The sequence below is a fragment of the Pseudorasbora parva genome, chromosome 20 (genome assembly GCF_024679245.1).
Source record: "Pseudorasbora parva isolate DD20220531a chromosome 20, ASM2467924v1, whole genome shotgun sequence".
NCBI classification, from domain to species: domain Eukaryota; kingdom Metazoa; phylum Chordata; class Actinopteri; order Cypriniformes; family Gobionidae; genus Pseudorasbora; species Pseudorasbora parva.
The window spans coordinates 24666662-24692444 of NC_090191.1; the positions used below are offsets into that span (position 1 = coordinate 24666662).

General features: G+C 37.2%; 1 protein-coding gene across 11 annotated transcripts in view; it reads left to right on the forward strand.

Moving 5' to 3' along the window:
- Nucleotides 1–1429: 1429 nt before the first annotated feature.
- ppfia2 (PTPRF interacting protein alpha 2) overlaps nt 1430–25783 on the forward strand; it is a 225527-nt gene continuing 201173 nt past the window's right edge. For 6 of the 11 annotated variants that reach the window (XM_067427555.1, XM_067427557.1, XM_067427558.1 and 3 more), the window contains exons 1-2: nt 1431–1703; nt 14202–14459. In XM_067427555.1, the coding sequence (XP_067283656.1) occupies nt 14211–14459 (249 nt within the window). In that variant the 5' untranslated portion in view covers nt 1431–1703; nt 14202–14210. Of the gene's footprint in view, nt 1704–14201; nt 14460–25783 lie in introns of all 11 variants that reach the window. The other 5 variants (XR_010899561.1, XR_010899562.1, XM_067427562.1 and 2 more) reach the window with 3 other exon arrangements.

Below are 25783 nucleotides of genomic sequence, written 5' to 3' on the forward strand. Positions count from 1 at the left end.
GCGATTTCGTTGTGTTGAGGTGATTTCGTTGTGTTGAGGTGATTTCGTTGTGTTGAGGTGATTTCGTTGTGTTGTGGAGATTTTGTTGTGTTGTGGCTCGTTTCCGTTGTGTTGTGGCGATTTGGTTGTGTTGTGGAGATTTGGTTGTGTTGTGGCTCATTTCCGTTGTGTTGTGGCGATTTTGTTGTGTTGTGGAGATTTAATTGTGTTTTGGCTCGTTTCCGTTGTGTGTTGGAGATTTTGTTGTGTTGTGGCTCATTTCCGTTGTGTTGTGGAGATTTTGTTGTGTTGTGGCGATTTCGTTGTGTTGTGAAGATAAGTTGCGACTGTGGCATAATAAAAGCTCCGCTGCTGTCGAGGCATGTGTCGTGCTCATCTCTCATTAGAAATCCCTTCAGCGGCCTCATTCAGCTCCCACAACACTCGGTTCTGCTCTGCCTCATTATAGGCTACAGCAATGTAAATAATCTCATCCATGAACATGATTTTTGCCCAAGTCCTGTCCTGATTCATTTCCACCAGCTGTGAAGTGAAGATAACACATCCGAAGATTCCGCGCTCAATCGCGGCACCATCGAGCTACGCCTTTGTTTTGAATAGGCAACCTCTAGCATCGAAAAACTACATAGTGTACCTTTAATGTTGTTTCCCATACATACCATAGATGCCAGTTCTTGATCTCAGCTGTGAACTTTAGTAACACAAACCACTCAACAATCTTCCAAAGGGATTTTTTTGTCTATTTAAAATAAGAGTCTGAATGGATGTATACGATACACAAATTCCAATATAGGATGTACAGTAATTAAGCCATGAATTTATGTGGGCCCATAGTTGCACTTAAATTGCCACCTGATAAACTCTATCAGCATCTTTATGTATTATACAAGTATCTTCAGTAATATGTCAGTCATTAGAGGAGGACAAAATGTATAAAAAACAACAAAAATATATGTTAATCCATGTTAACTTTTGAGCTTCAGCTATCTGGTGTGAACAAGAATCTGCATGCACACATTACAGAATGAATGTATAAGAGTTGCCTGTCGTTCGTTTGGTAAATCGTCTAACGTATAATTGTAATAATACATAATGCTTTCTTTTCGCCACCTACTGACATAACGAACTGCAGGGTCTCTAAATGAATCTTATACGTGCGTTGATTCAATAGTAATCAATCTCTCTCTCTCTCTCTCTCTCTCTCTCTCTCTCTCTCTCTCTCTCTCTCTCTCTCTCTCGTCCGTTGTTGTTTTTGGAATTATGTCCTTGTGAATTCTGGTAACCCAATTAAGACGATGTTTTCTAAACGTTGTAGTCTAAAAATAAAATACACACGACATTTAGTTTACGTAAACATGGAAACGAATGGAGATCCTACTATTTGTTGGAAAGCTGCAACTTTAAGACAGAAGCGAACTCCCCCTCTTTTCTTGAACAATGGTCTCTACCAACTACCGCTGCTCTCGCTGCTGAATCCTTAACGTGCCATTTTATTACTAATGGGCATATCTGGAAATCAAAATGTCATCGATACACGGGACAGTATCGCGTTTCTGAGGATGCCAGCGGTGGATATTCATGCGGGTTTTTCCGGACCAGTGCTGATTTTGGCCAGTGAAGCTTCCTTGTAGTGAATCGGATGATTGGAGCAGCTGTGCGCTCGCGCTTAGATTGCAGCTGTCATTGATATTGCATAGTGAACAGTGAGTATAAGACAGCATGCACAATACAGTGCATCAACAGTCATTCTGTCTGACTTATGTGTAAATGCAATATTCTTTGCGCACCATTATCAATGTGATTGTGAAAAATGCTCGTTCAGTGAAAGGAAACTTCCAACAGATGTGAGAGGTATTGCTGTAGTAACAGAGATCCCTGAATGAATGAATGGATGAATGCATGCATGAATTAATGAATGAATGCAAGTATGTTCGGTTGAACTGATGATAATCTTTCATGTCTCATACAGGGAAAAGGTGTATAGATCAATGGAAGACACTGACAGAGAGAAAGGAAAGAGAGAGGAGGGAGGGAGAGATATAGAGAGGCAAAGACAGGCATGATGTAATGCGCTTGAGACAATGGTTGAGGATTCTCTCCAATTAGAGTCACAACAGCGGAAAAGGCTGTTTTGAAAGAGATGAGATCACTATAACACGCCGGCTTGCTAGGTGTACTGGGAATGTCATGGGAATTGTCCCTGCATATCCCACTCTCCTGTGGTCCGGCTGCAATGGACCTTATTCACATGTGCTGCCAGATTGAGTGAATGTGAACTTGATGCTCTAATGTACAGATGATTAGCTGTACAGTCAAACAAAGAATGTTTGAATTATTACAGCACAAAGCTTTTATTGCATTTTGAAAGATTAATCGGCACATTTAATTCATATTGCACGCAATTCATTTCAGTGCTATTATGAATTTTTACTGGCCATACACTGCTAAAATTCAACTCATGCCATCACATCATGTCTGTTAAAAGAAGAGTGTGACTGTTCAGTGCATTTTTTAAATGAATGACATATTTTGTAGTAATATTCCTTTTTCAAGGCCAAAAAATGATGTATATCAGTCTGCTTTCAAATGTCAAATTTAGTCATTTGTGAGCCTGAACCAATCACAAGTCGCATTTATGTGTATATTTTTGTCTAAAGCCAGCATGGGTCAAAATGATTTTTTTTTACTTTTGTGCCCAAAATCATTAGGATATTAAGTAAAGATCATGTTCCATCAAAGATATTTTATAAATTTACCATTATATAAAAAATGTATTATTAGTAAAATGCATTGCTAAGGACTTAATTTGGACAACTTTAAAGGTGATTTTCTCAATATTTAGATTTTTTTTGTACCCTCAGATTCTAGATTTTCAAATAGTTTTATCTCGGCCAAATATTGCCCTATCCTAAAAAACTATACATCAATGGAAAGCTTATTAATTCTAAGAAATTTACCCTTTTGACTTGTTTTGTGGTACAGGATTACATTTTGCTCCTTTGCGGACACTAAACATTTAAAGCGAAAGCAACTGGGTGGCATGGATGGAGAATCAGATGGAAACACTGGTGTTTCTTGCCTCTCTAGTCTGCACTGTAGACAGACATGCTGAGAATAGGACGGCCTCCGTGTCCCACTGACCCTGTTGGTTGTGCTGGTGTGTAAAGTCTACCTCAGCCATTTTTGCTGTATTTTATCAAATGTACAGCTGGTTTGTATGACCTTGGCAGCGGGTGTGTGGTGGAAAGGATATTTTTCACACTCCTGAATAATGTGTGTGGGTTGATTATAGGTTATAGCATTGAGAATACTGTAGAGTCCAGTCTGAGACTTCCATTAAAAATCAGGAATATGAAATCTAATTTAAATAACAAAATAAACAAAAATTTGATAATATAATATTAAATAAAAATATTTAATATAATGGCATAAAATAAAATTGTAATCTCTATAAACAAAACAAAAAAACATTTAAATATAATATGAAGATTAAAAATATTTTAATCTATTTTAAATTCTTCTTCTTTATACATTTTAATTATACTTAATATATAAAAAGCAATGTTTCATTTGAAATATATGCTGATAATATAAGTAAAGCATTTGCTTTAAATGAAGAACATCTAAACAGTAGCATTTTCACTAGTCTTTCAGACCCCACTGTATATCAAATGCAACATTATATCATCATTTATGTGTTAGATGCGGTTCTTTGCCTGTCTTGTATCACCACAAAAATCCACAGATTGAATTGAACTCGCTCACCTCAGCCCTCCCTTTCCTCTCATTCTGTACCTCTCTTTCTCTCCCCTCCCCCCCCCCCCCCCCCCCACAGCCATCCATTCATTCAGACAGTGTGTGTGGAATATGATCTCTCTTGTTGTCATCATTGGGGCTTTTACTCTGGGCATTGCCTTGCACTCCACTCAATACTCTGATTGAAATGTGGGTTTAAAATACAGTGCAGAACACTCTCGCTCCAAATGTGCCGTTGAGAGGTCTTGGGTTTGTGCCCATCTGCATTGCATTTCAGTGCAGGATGTTATGCCAGATATCCTCTAAATATTCTGTGCCCTTGACCTTTTGTTAAAATGTGAGCTGTGAAGTGTTAACAGTCAATAATACACATTCCTTTGTTCATTTATTCAGTCCAGCCCACATGCTTGGACCTCCACTGTTTACAACCCCCCTACTTGCAACTTGGGACAGTCCATTATTGGATTATTTGACTTTGTTTGCAAATTAACTAATCATGAAGGGCTTGATCAGCAAAATATGTTATGGCAAAAAGCTTAAAAACACCTTTATTTAAACTGTTTTATACCAAAAGGCAATGTAATTCCTCTGAGGTCCCACTAGATCCCTTGAGCAATGTAAAAACAGATTTACCACTGTCCTTGTTGGATCGATAGTAAAATATCATAAAGCAATTCATGTCCAAAAGGGATTGCATTGTTCTTTATGTTCATTGAATACCAATATGTATCTCGTAGGCAGAACCCTAACTCTGGATCATTCCATGCAGTTAAAGTTTTGAAGTCTTGCCAGCATCGCTGCTGATGTCTGATGTTAGTTGCTGTTTGATGTTATGAAATATAGATAGAGTCTTCTTCTCTTAAGATGCTGTAATGGCTTTTCTCTTCCCCTCTCCCAATCCTGCTGTGTCATTCATTCTTTCTTTCTTTCTGCCTTCCTTTCTTTCTTTTCTTTCTTCCTGATGCTTCCGGTAACACTTTATTTTGGTGGTCCACTTTAGAGATTATGCTGACTATAAGTAAAAACTGCAGATACATGTCAACTCTCATTTTAGTAAACTGTCTGCTTGATTTCCGCTAACACTTAATTTTTATGCTCCCCAAAAGACATCCTACTAACTATGTGACTTTGTAAGTACAGTGGTGGCCAAAATTACTTAACACCTGACAGATTTGAAAATATTGACCTTTTTTTGCCTCCAGAATCCATGTCATAATGTTCATGAAACATTGCTCTCACTATCAAATATCAAATGAAGTGAGTTGGACTGTTATTATCTAGCCTAGAAATCTAGACGCACCCTAGCGGCAGCAAATTTAATCTGCCCACAAGTGTCGTCTAGCAACTCTCAATACCCTTCTGAGCTGTATTCGCCTAACTCTTGCCGGGCCAATCACATCGTGTATAGAGTCGGTGGGCGGGGACATAATGACGACGGCCGAGTTGCGTTTGTGTACTTCTAGTAAACACAGAAGCTGATGAACGGCGGTCTTTCGAATCAGCTTTGACCGCGACTCTGGAAGACTTGGAGTTAAGCTTTTCTCTGAGAAAAGAACAAAGAACGGCACTAAAGTCATTCTTAAAAAGGGAAGATGTGTTCGTAGTTTAGCCGACCGGATACGGCGAATGTTTAATCTGTCAACGAGCTCCGCTTCACGTTGCTCTGGTTGGTTGTAGCGCTATCCTATCGCGTGCAGAGGGAGTTTGAAAGACAACTGTTTATCCCGCCCCTCGGATTGAGCCCTGTCTATGGTGAGTTTCCAGACCAAACATCTTGATGTGGGTCTGGCTTGTCAGGCTAGTTATTATTCACTTTTACCTTTAATATTTGGTATGTCAACCTTTTGCAGCAATTACAGCAGCACATCTCTCTGGGATAGTGTCAATATATTTCCTCTGAGAACTTCAATACTAATGTTATCCCATGCCTTCTGTAACTGATGCCAAAGGCTTTCTTTTGAATGTACAATAGATCTGTCCAGTTTGTTTTAAGTCGGCCCAAATGTGCTCGATTAAGTTGAGGTCCGAACTTGGAGGGGGCCAGTCCATCATTGTCAATGTTCCAGCAGATTCCTATCTCTGACTCTGTAGATATTTCATTCGTTTTATGGGTATTGCAATGGCCAGACAAAAAAACTAAAACCTCTAAAATATGCCAAGTGTTCTAATCATTTTGGCCACCACCGTACATGCCAACAACTTCTTGGAAACCTTTGTCGACATGCAGGTGTAAAGTTACTAAAGCTTTTGATTATTATATTTTTTTTTGGTTCAGTTTCATTTATTTAAAATTCATTCATAATTTTTCATTACTATTTATTTGTAGCATGTAGAAATGTGCTAATAAATTTCAGCAACTGACTTTTTCTACAAAATTGACAAAAATGGAGACTGTTTGATGCTGACCCTTCCGTTGGGGTACCTAGCACAGTAGTCCAGTACCTAAAGGCTGGAGCTAGACTGCAGAACGCTGATTGGTTGAAAGAGAACAAGATCTGCTATATTGTTGTTTACTGTGTCGCTTTCTTGTTCTTTGCGCCAGGATGGCGTCGATCATTACACCACGCCTGTCATGCAAGGGTACTGTTGGCGATGGAAAGGCAAACAGGATCAGGGTTAATCGTAATGTACTGTAATGGACCGCTCGGTGGAAATGAGCTATAAATGTCAAAATATTTTAAAAGGTTTCATTTGTAAATAGTCACACAAACCTCTCAACAATCTTCACCAAAAGATATTTTGAGAAGTCGTTTTCGATTTGTTTGGTGGTTCTGCAGTTTCATTCTTTAGTGTCAAATCAAAGTGAAGACATATTTATTAAAACAGTAAAACTCAACTACAGAATCTCACAGGAAACAGATCATATGAGCTCCAGTGTCTTCACAATCATTGGCAGTCACCTACGCAATAATAGTCAATACGCAATTGCATAAAGTTTTTTTTTGTTTTCAATTTTGTTGTTTTAACACATGCAGTTCCTTGTGCTGTCTGCGTCAAACAACTGGCTCTGTCTGTTTTTATAGGATAGTCATTTGTAATTCTTGATTAATGGTGTACTATGTAGTATTTTTGCAGTAAAATATCCAAAAGCCACTAGGCCAGTGTTATATATTTTGTTTAGTTAAGTTCTTACAATCCCAAATGTTTCCAACTATTTGTAAAACCGGAGAAAATTGCTATTTTAACCAAAGAGCCGGGACGTCTGAGGGAGTCGCCTGTCAATTGCGTCATATCTGTGTTGCCCTCCGTTTTATTTGGCAGAAACGCTTTACTCTTAGCAGTGTGCAACAATTGTCACAGCAGTAGTAATAACACCATAGAGTAACGTCATAACATCATCTAGCATGATTAACAGAGCTGCGTTACCTCGTACTCATGACCGGAAAAGTGGAAATGGTGCCGGTGACTGTGTCCTGTCATAATAAAAGTCCCGTTGCTCGCAAGCCATGTGTTGCGTTCTGTCGCTCCAGCGACCTTGCTCATCTCCTACAACACTCAGTCCTGCTCTGCTTCATACTACAGTAACGTTAATAACCGCATCCATCAACATGATTTCTGCCAGAATCCTAGCCCGATTCTTTTCCCTCGGCTGTGAGGTGAAGACCACATGTCCCAAGATACTGCGCTCCATCTTGGCGTCATCAAACTATGCCTTTGTTTTGAATAGGCACCCTCTAGCGGACGGACAAGTTACATAGTGCAGCTTTAAACAAAACCATATAAATGTGTTTAAAGAGTGTAATTTAACATGTGCATAAACAGGTATAGGCTAAGCTAGAAAGCTAATCGGCGCTATGCTAAGCTTCTAGGCTGAGAGATTAACTTTCAAAATGTCAGCTAACCTAAAAAACACTTAATTATTGTATGAGCAGTTGCAAAAAACGATAGATGTGCATTATGTAATTCACAGTATAATTAGCCAATTACAGTGACGTGGAAACTCCTCATCATCTCATGTGACCTTTTGACTGTATCTTGCCATTTTCTCCCTATCACATTCATGACATTCTTAAGGAAGAATACATTCTATTCTATTCTATTCTATTCTATTCTATTCTATTCTATTCTATTCTATTCTATTCTATTCTATTCTATTCTATTCTATTCTATTCTATTCTTACTATTATGTAAGTATATGCAAGTTCTTTAGGAAACCCTTTACTTGCTCATGGTTTTGCTCACTGATCATATGTAATAGTGACGTTAAAGGTTTGTAAGCTGCCACATCCAGACTGCTGTGAGTCTGCGCTGAGCGCTGCAGCAGGTGTCTGTCTCTGACATCACTCTCTGAGTGTGACTCAATGTTGTCAGTGTTGTGTGAAAATAAATCTAGGTCTTTTTTTCCCCATTGTAGCCAGATATACAGTATGTGTGTGAGTGTTTGTGCCATGATTGAGAGGGAGTCCCAGACTCTGTCCCACATGAATAATTTATTGATTGGCATATGGCATTGAGACGTCGCTTCGATTCCAGTGCCTTTGTCTCTCTTTTCACTCATGTCTTTCCGTTATATCTGGATATTCCTGCAGTACTCTGGAAACATCAGGATAAAGCTATGGTTTTTGCTTGGGTTTTTATTTTTCCCTTGCTTATTCCAGTGCACTTTCATCTCAATTTAACAACCATCTGGTGTACACTAAATTTTTATTTATTTATTGAAAATTGTTTTTCTGACTAGAAGGCTCTATGGGACAAGGGTAAAGAGTGGTGGTGATTGTTTTGTATTGATCAACTATCAATTTCCCAATAAATACCTCGAGAACCTCTCCAATGTAGTCTGCTACAGAAATGAGAGGACGCTTCCCGAGGTCTCACTTACAGATTGTTTGAAGTTTTCAGGTTCTTTTCAGAAAGTGTTGATTTGCGAAGAGGTATGTTGTCAACTTGGTAATAAGTCTATGCATTTGCACCAGTTTAACCAACTGCACCATTTTCGGAGTAGTTGCGAACATGATAGATAGACATTATGTAATTGGCAGAATAATAAGACGATCACAATGACATGTACTCTTAGAAGAAAATGTTCTATCAGCGCTACGTATTTGCAACTACGCAGTTACTTAAAGGGTTATTTGGTGTTGAGTATACTTCAAAGAACTAAACTGCTCAAACTTCATTGATAGACGACAGCTTAGTTTTTCGAGATACGCAAATTTCCTTGTAGACAATTGCGGCCCCTTGGACAAAGACACCGCAGGCCAGTTTTCGAGTCAATCAGACTGACTGCTGTGTAGCTATAGCTATAGCTATAGTTTTCGTTTTTTATTTTTATTTTTTTTATTTTACTTACCACTAAGTGGCAAATCGTCACAGCATTTTTCACGCGACCACAGCCTGAGCCCATAGTAGGTGTATCAAGTTGGGTGAATTTAAGAGGTATAGCCGTTTTAGCAAAAGTGGCCATGCCCACTTCGAATGATTTGGCGTCCCGTCGTGAATGTGAATCAAAATTTCGACTTACTACGCTGGTTTGTTCCAATTGGGCGAAGTAGCAAAAGTAGCTTTTAAAAAAAAAATCCAAAATACCTGAAAATATTTTGACCGCCTTGAGCCAGGGATTCCAGTGATTTATAGACACTTGGGCCTGTGACGAACGGTTTAGGAGTTATGAGCCATTACGTTCTTTTGATCGCTGTAGCGCCACCATCAGGCCGATTTGGGTGAGCCTTGGTGACATTTTAGACATGGGGGCTACTACCATCCCTCAAAGTTTTAAGTCTCCACGACTCACGGTTTTGTCTGCCTGATCACTTTAGGGGAGAATTCTGATCCTTGGAAATTCGAACAATTGCAATATGAGCTTTCAGCATTACGTGCTTGAACCCCTAATTAGAAATAGCAACTATCTATAGCAACTATCTAAAATAGCGATAGCAATAGCAACTATCTAAAAGTTGAAATTGAAAAAGTTTATTAAAACTATTATTAAATACTGTAATAGTATATAAATAACACTATTATATTCAACTTAGTTCTTAAGCTTGCTGCAATCATCTGTTATCTAAGTGACATTTGTTAAGCATTTTGATACCCAGCGGTGGTTTATGAGAAACTTTCAATGTGGTCTAACTCGTGACAGACCTTTGCACAATAATTTGTCTTTTGAAATGTCTCTTTATCTACACCAGAAGGGGGAAAAACTCCCACTTTTTCAGGCAGCTTCAGGGCTCTCCATTGCATGCTTGGTTGGAGACAGGAGAGCTGGCCACAGCCCAGAGCGTTTGTGGGTCTAAAGTTAGCAGTTAGTGGCTAGCTGGGAGATGGTGGGACTCTGGCTAACAGCCTGTTCGCATTGTGTCTGCAGGGCCTATTGCCAGAGAGAGTCAGCTTAGAATGGACATGTAGGCCTACTAATGCAAACTATGTCTTCTGTAAATAATGAAATGGACAACTTATATTTTAAATGAATGACTGTTTGGAAACAGTCATTAATTTTGCAGTTCCATTTGAAACAAATTTAGAGCTTTATCACACATACACGTGATAACCAAATCACATTAAAGCACATTCGGTTTAGACAAGGTTATACATCCCATCAAATATTAATTGCGAGTGAAGACTGTACAAATTAAACAATGTTCACATTGTTTCCATTCACTTTCTAACACAATCATCAAGCATTAGAAAAACTGAAGTTGTTAAAATATAGGAATATTTCTAGCCTAAAGTCGATTATTTAAAAATGATCTTAAGTGTGTCATATCCTCTGGGTTACAAATGAGTGCAATGATTGGAAAGCATAATATTGTAGACAAGATTGGAGATCATAATAAATATGCTGCAACAATAAAAAAAAAAAATAGCATAAAAAAATTTGGATTATTCCACCAGCAGTAACTTAAGCAGTGTCACGACACCGGCAACACTGACAATTTGCCTCGCTCACATATTGTTGCACATTAAAACAAAAGATTACACATATGAAAGGGTAACGTGCAACTGTGCAAGGCTAAATAAACCCTTTGAAATACTGATGTTTTTTGTCAAGTTCAACTAAGTTCAGTTTTGTGGTCAAAATAGGCGACCATCCATTGACAATAATGCAGGAGGAAATTATATTATGCTATGTGACGACACTAGAGCGCATATTATATTATACACAAGAATGGCATATTATATTACTTGTATTCACCAGTAGTCACATTTTGAAAATAATCTGAAACGTGTTGTTACTTATTTTCAAAGCGACTCATATAATGCAGTTACCATCAAGCAAGCAAGAGTACTTACACATGCAAAAACTAAAGTCTGTGTTCATGCAGCCTTCCTAGCTGTCCATTCGAGCATGAATTACATTATTTCTGAAGGTAATAATAAAATGTGACTTGTACAAGCGATCAAACGTTGCCGCATCTAAAATAAAAGTTTGTGTTTAGCTGTTTACTAGCGTACGTGTATGTACTGTGTATCATTATGTATATTTGAATAGACACACATACATGTATATATTGGAAAAATGTTTCCTGGTCTGATGTCTCGATTTCGGTTGAGACTTTCAGAATCGAATTGAGAATTTCAGAGTCAGAATTTGACATAAACAGAATGAGAACATGGATTCATCATGCCTTTTTACGACTGTGCAGGCTGCTGGTGGTGGTGGTGTAATGGTGTGGGGTATGTTTTATGGCACACTTTAGGCCCCTTAGTGTCCATTGGGCATCGTTTAAATGTCATGGCCTACCTGAGCATTGTTTCTGACCATGTCCATCCCTTTATGAGCACCATGTACCCATCCTCTGATGTCTACTTCCAGTAGGATAATGCACCATGTCACAAAGCTCAAATCATTTCAAATTGGTTTCTTGAACATGACAATGTGTTCACTGTACTAAAATGGCCCCCACAGTCACCAGATCTCAAACCAATAGAGCATCTTTGGGATGTGGTGGAACGGGAGCTTTGTGCCCTGGATGTCCATCCCACAAATCTCCATCCACTGCAAGATGCTATCCTATCAATATGGGCCAACATTTCTAAAGAATGCTTTCAGCACCTTGTTGAATCAATGCCAAGTAGAATTAAGGCAGTTCTGAAGGTGAAAGGGGTTCAAACACAGTATTAGTATGGTGTTCCTAATAATCCTTTAGGTAAGTATATATACATAATAATTATTAGGGATGTCACAATACTCAATATAATATTGAACCGTTCGGTACAAACTTTATATTTCGGTACGAAAATCTTTATATTTATTTTATATTATACAATACACTGGGAATGTGTACAAGGGTTTTTTAAGTAAAGTTTTAAGTTTAAGTAAGGGTTTTCAAGTCTTTTAAGTAAAATAAAGTGTTGCAATAAAAAAAATTCTCCTTAAATTTTCTGTTCCTGTCACCTAAGAATAGAATAGCACAAAAAAAAAAAACTGAACCAAACCTAAAAACCGAGGTATGTATTGAACCGTGGACTAACTGTATTGTTGCATCCCTAATAATTATACACACAAATATTATGTAAATACAAATATTACAAATATTATGTAAAATTGTATTTTGAATACGATTGTTTGACAGGATTAATTATGTTACATTGTTAAATAAATGTAGGTTGAAGTACTGAACTATTAAAACTAAATAAATTATGAATATACTGTGATAGTGAATAAATAATACTAAAATAATCTTTAAAAAAAATTAAATACATTTTAAAAATATTTTAGTTTTATTTATTTTCCTTGAGAAAATCACTTCTGTAAATGGCACCCACATCTTTTCATCAATATATATTCCTACTGATCCTGAAAATGTGGTTATATGCTTGCCATCATCAGTAACGGTGTAATATATAAGCCACCTGAGATAAATGGCACAGGTGGTGGTTGTAGTCTGTACCAGGTCACGATGCTGCAGGAGACGGTACAACACACAGCTGAAAAGCACCCTGTGTTACATAAGCAATAGAGGAAATGATGCGTTCTGGCCTATAGCATGAATTCCAGAGTGCAGGGAGCTCAACCTCCCATGACATCTCCGCTTTAACTTTAATACTCTCTACAGCAGTATACGGACAGATTCATTTTGTACATAATTAATATTAACAGGGCCCGAGATGCCCCGGTCAATGAAGTAAGCTGGCATATGTTTGTGTCTCGGGTGAATCTAAAACGCACCGATACACTTGCCAAGACTTTGTCTTTCTCTGTTCATCTGTTCTTTCTCCACTCACTCTGTTGTAAACAGACAAACACATCTCGTCCTTGCCAGGAGATTCCTCTACCCGCTCTGCCTGTGTTGTATCATCACAGCCCAGGCGTGGAGCTCTGTGGCCCCGCATGTTTTTAATGCTTCTCTCCCCTACAGCTACCAGCCATCACAATCCTGACAGCTTTGAGTCTAACAGGAGTAGACACACATCACCACTATGTACATACAGTCTACATGCCGTCTACCCGCAGAGGCTCCGAGCAGTTAAACGCTTTTACAGATAGACAAAAAGGGCTTGACAGAAATGTTTATCTGTGGATATTTATTTTACACGCAAGGTATATATGAGTCTCTTATGCTTACCAAGGCTGCATTTATCTGATTAAAAAATAGAGTAAAACAGTATTTATTTTGAGAAATATTTCAAAATTGTATTTATCACTGTGATGGCAAAGCTGTATTTTCAGCATCATCACTTCAGTCTTCAGTCACATGATCCTTCAGAAATCATTCTAATATGAAGATTCGCTCCAAAGACGTTTATTATAATTAACAGTGTTGAAAACAGTTGTGATGATTCATATTTTTGTGGAAACCACTAACCAGGATTTTTTTTAAATTAATCGATATGGAAATGCAATAAAGATATTTTAATGCACCCTTGCTGAATAAAAGTATTAGTTTTTCTTATTATTTATTTTGTACATAATTAATATTAACAGGGCCCGAGATGCCCCGGTCAATGAAGTAAGCTGGCATATATATATATATATATATATATATATATATATATATATATATATATATATATATATATATATATATATATATATATATAATGTGTGTTAACATAAACCTAAATGATCTATTTTTGTTATTTACATAATTTTGATGAGTGCATTTTCATTTGTTTTTGTTCATATTTTTTTTTCTACTTATTCTTTTAAGGATTTCTATTAGATTTCTATTAGCCAAACCCTGACTTACTAGACAAGATAGAAAATACTGTACCACAGTGCAATAAATGTAATACTTTAAAATGTGCAATAAACATTATTATTTATTGTTTTATTTTATTATGTATTTATTAACATTAAAACCGTGATATTTTTTATCATTTATTGTTAATATTATTGTTTACCTTCATTATTATTAAAGCTGGTTTTAAAATGGACAATTTGTAGAACTGAGTCATGTCAAAGTCGTCAAATTAATTTATATGGCACTTTTCACAATACACATTGACTCAAAGCACCTTTACGGATATCTCCATGCATATTCTAAGCATCCGTCCTCTTTCAGCAGGTAAAGATGATGTGCGAAGTGATGCCCACGATCAGCGAGGACACTGCGCTGAGCCAGCGTGGCTCCCAGAGTGGTGCGTCCGACCCTGACTCCCACTTTGAGCAGTTGATGGTGAATATGCTGGACGAGAGAGACCGTCTGTTGGACACCCTGAGAGAGACGCAAGAAAGCCTGGCCCTCGCCCAGCAGCACCTACAGGACGTCATCTACGACCGGGACTCACTGCAGCGACAGCTCAGCTCCGCACTGCCACAGGTATGACCACTACACCTACGCTATGCTATCTCATATTGACTCACAAGACTTTCGACTGTCGGCAGAAAGTCTGGTCCACATATCAGCTTGTTCCTACCAAGAAGACACAGCTAAACAAAATCAACACTCATAAATGTCTTAAGCGAGGCACCATATTCAAATAAGGATATCGAAGTACCAGCGGTGTCATGGAATTAATTGATAAATGTTGATTTCACACTCATAAGATACAGTTAGCTTGTTCATATACTGAGTGTCTTTTTTCCCCCCGGCTGAGAGACTGAAAAACATGGGCATGTCACAGCTGGTCATGTGTGATTGCAGCAGCTGAAACTGGTGATACTAAAATCTGCATCCTTCCAAACAAAGAGGACTAAAAATCACCAAGCGCGGTTTTCAGCTGCGCTACTATTGCCCAGAGACATGGGAAAAGGCGACGGCTTACATAATCACGCCTAAACCCAGATTAGCTTGACGCTCAAAGGAAAAGTGTGTCAGTAATTCTAGTCACAAGTCCTTACTGCTCTCCTTCTAGAAGTTTCTGTGGTCCATGTGGGGGAGAAAAATAGGTTCTGTTATGTGGTAGCTTTCACTTTCCCTCAGTGATACTTATTCCTATAGTGGAGGTTTTAGCTTTGCTTACTGTACTGACGGCGATTGGGTCTGTGTTGTAGAGTATGAACAAAAAGTTTGGGGTCAGAAAAGTCTTTTAAAGTTTTTGCAAGAAGTCTTTTGCAAGAAGTCCAAGGCTGCATTTATTTGATCAAAAATACAGTAAAAACTAGTAGTATTGTGAAATATTTCATTTTAAAATATATTTTGTCTTCAGTGTTACATGATTCTTCAGAAATCATTCAATATCTTTACTGTTATTTCTGATCAGTATAATGTATCCTTGCTTAATAAGAGATTTTTTCTTTCATTTTTTCTTTCAAAAGAAATTATCACTGACCCCAAACTTTTGAATGGCGGTGTACAAAAACTTCTGTCTCTTTATGTAGAGTTTCTATGGTATTTAGGGAATTTTATAATAAATGTTTAAGGGATTGTTCATCCTACAATGAAAAGTCTGTTGTTGTTCCAAAGCTTTGACTTTATTTTTCTTTTGTTAAAATTCCCCTTAAGTCAATCATTTTATCCCTTATAACTCATCTTTGATCACTAAAATGACATATTTACAGTAAATATTTTTTTTCCTGCATGTGAAAAACTGCATTCATGCCTTAAATCAGCACCAGGTAACTTTTCAACCTTCATAATATATTTTCAAGACTCTTGTGATGATACATCGACTTACAATAGGCTGAATGACACGTCTGCCATAGCTTGATGGGGTCTGTATCGTTTTTAATCGTACTTTTAAACTTCGGGTTTCGGGTAGTAACCCGAGAAAAAAAAGAACTACAAAATTTGACTGCTTTACAGTATATACGTCACTTCCACCAACACCCACACTTCCTTAAATTCGGAGGTGTAAGCCCAACTTTGTTCGTAGTCATGTCCAAAGCAGCACAGACAAATAAGAAAGAAAAGGTTTTGTTGGAGGAAAGCAATAAGAGGAAATGAAAAAGTGCTTGCGTCGCGTGTGAAATGTCTTAATCCCATGTACAGTCCGTGGCATATGTTTCAGCATGTCATATGAATATAATTTCATGGGTTTTATTTTTTTCAAACGCCAAATAATTGCGACGCTTACGTTTACAAGCCAGCGTCATCATAGTAGTCTATTGGTTACCGTTTTACAGAATCTATATGATACTTCAGTTCAATGTTTGAGTGGTAGGTAATCACCATAACAAGCATGACAGCATCGGCTGCCATCGACAGCATTTTTACATTTTTTTAAATGTTTTTTTTATTTACTATTTAAGATTCACCAGCCTGCCGACGGGCTTACGTTTTGGGTCATGGGAAAGTTGATTTCTCAATTTACCACCCCTTTAAAATAGCTTGAATGTTACGCTACACCCTTGCTTCAATTAGTATATACGGATATGTGAATATGCAAATTAGCCCCACCTTTACTCACCCACACCAGCTCGGAGACTTTACTCAAGTTTCTGCAGCAAACACTGCACAATGGCAAGTGGAAATACAGCCATACATGTTTGAACCAGAAACTGATTCAGAGGAAGTGGAAGATTGAATTAAACAGGCTCGTATACAAATCAATGCATCATAATTGTAGCATTTTATGTATCACTCTTTACAACGTCGGACACATAACGGCAATTAATATGATTAGCCTTTTGCTTGACTACGTTATCAAACAGCTAATAATGTGTTGCTAATGTTGCACAAACCATGTTCCTGTTCGCCATCTCGGAGTCAGACAGCTGCCTACTAAATATCAGCATCCTTAGAAATGCTTAGAACGTCAGAGAACTAAGGCATCTAGTTCATCATAACATCATATACATAATTCACCCGCTATATTGCTAATTGTACCTGATTTTTCACATCCACCACCAAAAAATATACTGAGATATCTTGGCTTCTCTTAAGACTCAAGTGATTGGTTACAAGGTAGTTTGTGCTGTGAGAAAAGCTGGCGATTGGTTTTTGGTTTTCACTGACGTTTTAAGGAGAAAAAACTCAGCAATGGTGTTGACTTATGAATTTGCACATGGTTTGTTTTAAAGCATATTAAAAACACCACAGACATATAAACAAGAATAAAAAAACTGTATTTACATGTTTTAACGTAAAAGGAGATGTGAGGAATGTTCACGTTGCTCTTTTCCACAATGAAGGCATTCAGTGTCCATGAGCCGTTCTGAAACCGTATGATAGAGTTTTATGTGAGGAACAGATAAAAGTTAAGACATTCAAATTGGTGTGTTGCATTCGTTTACTATGCTTTGATTATGGAAAATGGCATCCCGGACATTCTTCAAAACATCATCTGTGTTCAACAGAAGAAAAAAAGTCATGCAGGTTTGGAACAATGTGACGGTGAGTAAATAATGATAGAACAAGAACACAAAAGCGACCGTTCATAAAAATAATGATTACTTAATTACTGAATTACAGATATTAGCATGTGACTCATCTCTTGGTGTTTTACTATCAAGTGCTACATGATCAATTTACAAAAAGGGTGGCGGTGTAGACCGGGTCGATAACAATGTATTGATTGTCTTTGTGTCATGACGGTACTCAGACGCACTGTTTACTGATCATGTGAATAAATGAAATGTTACCTCTCTTGATCCCGATCTTACACATGTGCAAATGACTCCATTAATTAGCGTGGCAGCGCTTTATTAGCCCTTGCCACATCAACTCCACGCTAATGCTTTATGAGGCTCTTTGGCGGAATAAATCTGAAGATGTGTACCAGCAGGAAAGCCATGTTATTATGAGCTGCTGTAATTGAGAAACCATGAACAGTGTCTGCTAATGTTTTTTAAACGGCATTGAAATAGATTTTATTCACAGTGATTGTTTGGTGGCGTTTGTAATGGCCAATTTACACGGTTTACACTAATTGCATGATGAATGTAGGCTTTTACTTATTGGATAAGCTAAATATCAGGTTGTTTATAGCTGTGCTCAAAGCTGATTTTTTTGGTTAATTTGTTGTATGCCTCCTTTAAACTCATTTTGTCCTTGTAGAGTTAAAGTGTGTAATGAATGTGGGGTGGGGGGGGGTGGCATTGTTATACGGTTGAAAATTCACAGAGAGGAGGCAGTGCCCCTGCTGCATTATGACTGGATGTTCACTTTTTGCCCGCCTATCATGTTCACAGACAGTCTGCAAATTAGCCTGAATGTGTCACATTGGAAAAACGGACAGACTAATCTCAAACTACTCACCCAATTGGACATAGGCCAGTTTCCAGACTGTTTGTTTGCAAGCTTCTTTACAGCCACTTCTATGTCTCGAAAGGACGGAGTCAGATTGACTTGAAATGATTATCATTATGATTATCAGTGATGATGATGATGATAATATTGATAATAAAAATGATAATAATATATTTGATAAATGTTTGATAAATATAATATTTTAATGTGAAATAATTGTTATAAATATATTATTATTATTATTTACATATCATGTTATTATTATTATTATTATTATTATTATTATAATTATTATTATTATTATATACATATAATAAAAAAATATGCATATAGTTATAATAGCCAAGCAACAATGTGGCATAAGTAGCAAAAGCTGCACAAATTATATTTGTAGTGATTTATTATTGAAGCAATGTATACAAAATAATTAGTTTTTAGTGCTGTCAAGCCAATTAATCGTGATAAATCACATGTTATATATATATATACACACACACTTATTTGAGCCACCTATGAGTCTAGGTCAGCAAGTTTAAGAGACCACACACACACACACACACACACACTATATAAACAAAATCTTTTATGTTAGATGTTAGATTTTGCGACTTGTAAATGGTAAATGTTTTACATATTGTCCCTCATTCACCCATTCATTCATTCATTCATTCATTCTTATACCAGCGGCGATGTCAGCCATATAAGGCGCCATCCAGCTCATCGGGAGCAGCTGGGGTTTAGGTGTCTTGCTCATGGACGCCTCAACAATTGGTCCGGGATTGGAACCGGGATTGAATCACCAACCTTCCGGTTTGTGGCCAACCTACATGAACCACTGAGCCACTGCCGCCTTTGCTATATAAACAAAAACAAACCGAGACTTTGCTTCCTCTACACTGCATTGTTTTGAAGGTAATGTAAACAGGTTGTCTGAATCTGATCCCCGGCGTTCTGACATGTAGAACGTTTCTGAAACAACTCTTTGACCTCCTTTAGCGCTTGACAACGTCTGAGGTTTGGGCTCATGGTTGAGGCCGTGCATTAAATCTGGGCTCTGATGAGCAGGGAGATGAAATAGGCTGAATTTTTGCTGCAGGGTGAACTCGGCTGTAGAAGAAGAGGAGGAGAGACAGGAAAGGGGGAGGAAGTAGACGAAAGGTGGAGTGATGCGGAGAGGAAGTGGCCTGGTTTCAGCCACTATTGGCTATTTGATATAAAGCTGATAGCTCTCTCTCTCTTCCACATACACCTTAACATTAAAAAACGGGATCTTAATGGCAACCCCATTCCCCCAAGATGCCCTGGGGGTCAGAGTTTGAATATATCACACACAGTAATTTCTTACATCCTTCTTTGCAGCAAAAGCTCTCTCAACAAGCCTTTAACTGTTATGTAGAGGGCAGGACAGGTTTTAATGCGGTGTCGCTTTTTACTGTCGTCTTAATCATTTCAATCTTAACAACAACACTAAAGTTCAAGCCATTTATAGTTTATTTTATATATGTAAAAAAGCATAAATACCATTGATTGGCTCCCTCTAAGTAACCGGAGGACATAACAGCTGTGCTTTAGTGTGTAAAAGCTAAAGTGTATTTAAACAATAACAGTGGAATCTGGGCTCAAATCATTATTAGGAATAAAATGTTCCTTTATTTACGTTACTCATTTAAAATATGTTCATTGCACTATGTAAATGGACTTTAACATTCTTCAATGCTTAAATATCCAGTCCGGCAAAAATCTGAAGTTATTTTTAGCACCCCTCTTCCCCCAATAACTATAATTTCATGATCTAATATGGTTAATAATAATAATTTATATGAATAATAATTTATAAGAACAACATGTAAGTTGAAGAATGTGAAAATCGTTAAAATATGTTGATCTTATTATTATATATGTAATAATGTATATGAATAATGAACAATAGCACAAAAAAAACTATTACAGACTGAGATATTAAAAAATGTGTAAAATATATTGGTTATTATTTTATAATTAACATAAAACTGCCCATATTTAAAATACTACTACTACTACTACTAATAATAATAATAATAATACACAAATAGACCGACAGACAGACAGATGATGATGATGATGAAGATTATTATACCAGTTACGTGAGGTAATAAAAAGGAAGATGGATGCTATTCCTAAACACAAGATGAACCATTACATGGTAGTCTATTAGGCACAGTCCATTTCATTCTAAGGGTCAGAGAAAGTCTTGAATTAACTAAATTATGATCGCTGTAGGGTGATTTTGCTGCTTGGGGTGAACATCTGTCTAGTTTCACCTGTTTTCATGTCCTTTGTTGCTTTTTCATTTTGTCTGGTAGACTCCTGTCCTCTGTCTGTGCGGTTGAGTTCTGCTTACTCATCAGGCACACATCAATGCCACCTTTGAGTCTGGGTCAGCAAGTTTAAGAGGAGTAGAGAAAGAAAGGACCATGAGTACACACTCGGAACACCCATTGATACCCTTCAGTGTCCAGTAAAACACACTAAAAAAATAACAATTTGTTGAATTGTTCGTTCATTTGTTCAAATTCTCTAGATTACCCTCCAGCTACTCTAATAATGCTGCACCATCCTCTGTAACTGTCAGTGCTTTTCCTTGAAGTATTTCACTCTTTGCAAGTGACTGTATTGGCCTGAATGCATAATGTTTATGCTACATTTTGATATTTTCCTTGTGCTGAAATATTAGGTGATGGGTTGAATTCTAATTTGTTGAAATTGGTTGGATGAAATTGTTCTTACTGAATTAATCAGCAAAAAAAGTACTGTAATTCTCTTACAGTAATTCAATTAAAGAAATATTTTGGGTTTCCCCAAATATTGTTTTTAAAGCTGCAGTGTTTAGTATTTATGAGGCTCTATTGACATATATGCAATATGCATAAGAACTATGTTTTCAGTGGTGTATAAAAGCCTTACATAATGAAGCGTTATGTTTTTATTACCTTGGAATGAACCATTTCTAGTGTTGGGGAAGCTACTCTGAAACTGTAGCTTTACAAGCAATAAGCTGCTTGTAAGTTAAAGTAGTTAAATTATATACAATCTCCCCTTTTGAAAAAGTAGTTCGCTACACTACAAGTTACTATCAAAAGGTAGCTAGCTACATTGAAAATATGAACTCAACAAAAACAACTTTTTGTGAAATCAACGTACTTGCAAGAAGTAATGGAGCGCTGTCACGACTTTTGTATAGTGTTGTATTTAAGGTAAAAAATTATATAAATACTGTTCAGTTTCTCACAGAAACCGATCATTTCATGTCTTAAGACATTTGTGGGTCGCCACAGGGTTTAATATGGATTCATATGTCTATATGTTTTTTACTCGCATAGTGGCTCATAGAAATACACCCCATTGACATGCATTATACAAGCAACAGTTGGAGTTAAAAATCTTCATTTGTGTTTTACTGAAGAAACAAACATTACCTACATCTTGGATGCCCTGAGGGTAAGCAGATAAACATCACATTTTCATTTTTGGGTGAACTGTCCCTTTAACTGCTGTTTTCTCACAGCTGTCATTTTTGTTGTTTAATTTGGTTATTGAGAGGAAAACACACAGCACATATTTACATATTCATCTTAGCGTCGTTCTTATCAGAGTGGACGGCGTCGGGATGTTCATTAACAGTTTTGCTGCAAAGGTATTTCCAAATTCTTTTTACTTGTTCTAAGCAAAGCAAGAAAAGGAACTTTGCTGTGATTATATATCGAGGCATTAAAAGTCCCTTTAAGACGAGTCAATTCACTCGGTGGCCATCTTTGAAATGCCTTTCGGGACTGCAAGTGCAGCTACTATCTCTTTGAATGGGGAAACATCAGTTTCTCCAAAACTGTTCACAAAACAGTTGAGAAATTTAATTTCAAATTTGAAATCATCAATGAAATCTGACAACATCTGTCCCATAAATTTTATTTCTAAACGCGTACCCAAAAAATTGCAGATTTTTCAGCCTGGACAAAGCGATTGCACATGCTCAACCCTTAACGCATCTCAGAACACTGCCTGTTTCTATAGCAACCATAGCTTCTAACTGCAGCTGCAGTTATGCGATGACTTTACTAATCAACGATTGGCTCTTTCCTTTAGAAGGCGGGGCTTATTCATATTGGTGTTGCACTTTCTCCCATTCATAAGTAATCGGAGTGCACCGTCTTCCTATATATAAAGTTTTTGATCAAGTTCAGTGTCTTGTACATTACATGTGCATGAGTGTGAGCACAAGCAATACATTGCTGGCTGCAGTTCACTTAACTGCCTCCGGTGTCACTAATAACAGGGTTTTTGAATTCTACATATAGTCCCTTTAAAAGAACCACTGGATTTTAAGATGTGGGTGTTGCACTCCAAAGCAGAGGCAGATTAACACATTCAGGGGCCTAAATAATGGAAAAATTCCTGCATCCGTCACTAGAGAGAAGTCTGACGTTTTCATTGGAAGGTAGTTATCCATAGTGTAACTGAATATTCAATGAGAGAAATCCGAGCAGGATTCTGCTTTATCCATCGAGAATTGATTAAATGGTTAAAAAAAAGGGTGTTCTGTAGCAGAATGGTGTTGTTGTGGTGTAATGGTCGAATTGCATTCATTAGCAACTGAGTCATTAGAGAGACACAACATGTCAATTTACAGAGTCTCCCATCATAAATCATACACGTCCTCTTCATTTATCATCATTCAATCTCTTGCGGTCCAGTCATGCGCCGGGATTGTCATGGAACGTACCATTAGGATACAGGGATGTTTGATGGGCTTGTGGAAAGTCAGATGATTAAGTGAAAGGCAAGAAACACATGAATAAGTTCTTATCTCCATTTATCTCATTCCCTTTCCCTCCTTGCGCTTGACTCTTTCTCTTTCCTTTCTCTGGGCTCATGCAGTCAGCTGGTTTCCTCCATCGCAGCACATGATTCGATGTGATCGTCAGTTATTGTTTGTGCCCTACTTCACTCGACCCGTAGGCCACATGAACACTTCATGCTAAGAGAGTGAGAGAGAGAAAAAAAAATCCAATGAGGTTGAAAGAAAACCATAACATCGTTGTTTAAATGTTGTTTGTGTTGAGTTCATACACATCTATGTAAAATTTTGTAATGAATTGATTGATACCTCAAATCGTGCTGCGTAATGGTGGTGGTGGGTGGGTGCTATTGCTTTTCTATGTCATCAGACTTACGATTTTCCTGGCAATAAAATGATTATTATTATACTGACAGAAGTATCTATGCTTCATCTTGGCTTGGTGAGCTCTTTTAGTCAAAAAATAACCCAATGACCAACATTGCCTAGGAGAAGCTATATCTACTCTCACTTTTGATAATTTAATGTCATTGCTGAATAAAACTATACATTTCATACTGACCCCAAACTTTTGCATGGTAGTGTATATATATCGCAGCTTGCCTCAACTGGACAATTATGAAAAATATATTTGACCTGAGGACATTACACTGTAAAAAATAAAATAAAAATTGCTCCAATTGAACATTTTCTAGTGACTGATCACATCTAAATTTTTCAGTTGGCCGAATTGAAATTCTGTCAATTGATGCAATTTAATTCACAGAAATTCAATTCGGCCAACTGAAAAATTTAGATGTGATTAGTCACTTGAAAATTTTCAATTGGAAACCTGAATTATAATTTTTTACAGTGTACTAATACAACCCGAACACATGGATACTGTATTTTACAGGGATAATGACCATTCATTATAGTGTTGTTTCTTCCCACACATATAGCTTAAATTAAATATGTACTTAATTAACAATTAGAGTTCTGTGAGTTCTTGCTCAAAATAATGTCTCCTCCATAATGATTCTCACAACGAAAAGGCTTATATTCCTGAGAAAAATACATGATGAAGTTAATTTAGTTTGTCATCCATTTTTGTAATGCCTGTTTTTATATTTAATTCAGTGGAGGAGCTCTCTTTTTTTCCCCCAAAGTGCGCATATCGACAGCGTTTATTAAAATAGAACTTGGGCAAAGACCAAAATAGACCGGCATCTTCATTCCCTACTTCATTCTGTTATCAGTTGGCCACTCATATGAATGACTGCAAGGCATGATGGGAAATGGCTGGCCACATCCCACGGGCATTCATCAAGTTGTGATTGACAGCCTTGAGAGAACGAAAGCCCTGTAGATATCGTCCGCTGCGCTCCACAGCTCTTTCTGTTCACTTTCCTCCTGAGAGTTTTTATCATGCATTCATACTGGGGACAAAATCTCAGTGTATCGTTTTGATGTCAAGGTAAAGCTGCTACATGAACGTTTAGATTTAATTTATGGTGGCTTAATAAAGCCTTTACGATGTATAACCACACATCTTGACCATTTGAAAAGGGAATGATGTAGAATATTGTGTTAAGATTACATTTAACATCCTTTTAGCTACTTAGAAGTGTTAGGAAATCTGACCTTTTTGGCAGAGTAGGAAGTCTTGACGTCGTCTACCTACACCTTTCACTATTAAAAACGAAATTAGTGTTTTGTATTGCAGCATGCCCCACTTTTTAATAGGATATTATCCATTTATAACATATTAATAACATGTTATGTGGCATATTCACTGATGGCTAATGCTACAAGACTGTACAAACTAACTCATTCACTTGAAAGCCCTGTATTTAGGTTAATTATGGATTTTTTTATGTTTAAATGAATGGTGATGTAATCGATAGAAGCCATAGCGGTACACATTTGATCAGTCTCAAAGTGCTGCTAACCCAATCAGCCATGTCCGGTCTATGAATAGCATAGAATTACTGATTCACAGACGTAGAATGGGAGCTGATGTTCTGTGCGCGCAGCTGGCCGTTAATGGATACCTTTTAACTTCTGACTGCCTCACTTTGGAGCCATAAATAGATGATGTCGTCACAAACACTCTGCTTGGAATGCTTAAATAACAACGGGATAGATGGGAGATGGTTTTCAGTCAACCAACCATCTGCATTTCAGTACAGTTGCCCTTGCTGACCATTTGGCACCGCAAAACCTAACATCACGAGTGTTATGAGAGCTATACAACCAGTGGTAACAGATTGAATTTAGTGTGTAGACATTAACATCTTTATAAAACGTATTCATAAGAGATTTTTTAATATTCCTTTGTCCCTGCAGCTGTTTTGAAGGCCACATACTGTCTTAAAAACACGCAAATGCACCAATGTGAATCTTTTAACTCCTTCTACTGCCCTTATTGCCATATACTCAATGTCTCTAGAAGAAAATAGTGCTTTCAATGGAAATACATAACTAAAGTTTTTTAAGCATTATTGTGTGTGTGTGTGTGTGTGTGTGTGTGTGTGTGTGTTGATCAAAGTCGGAATAATGAAGGCCTGTGTTAAATTAGATTTTTTTAAATTAGATCTGGTAAAAAGTAATATTTTTGGCATCCAGGCAGGTACGTTCTATGCAATTGAGCTGATAGAAAAACATGATACATTTCTAGTTTCAAATTTTTTGTTTCTCAGAT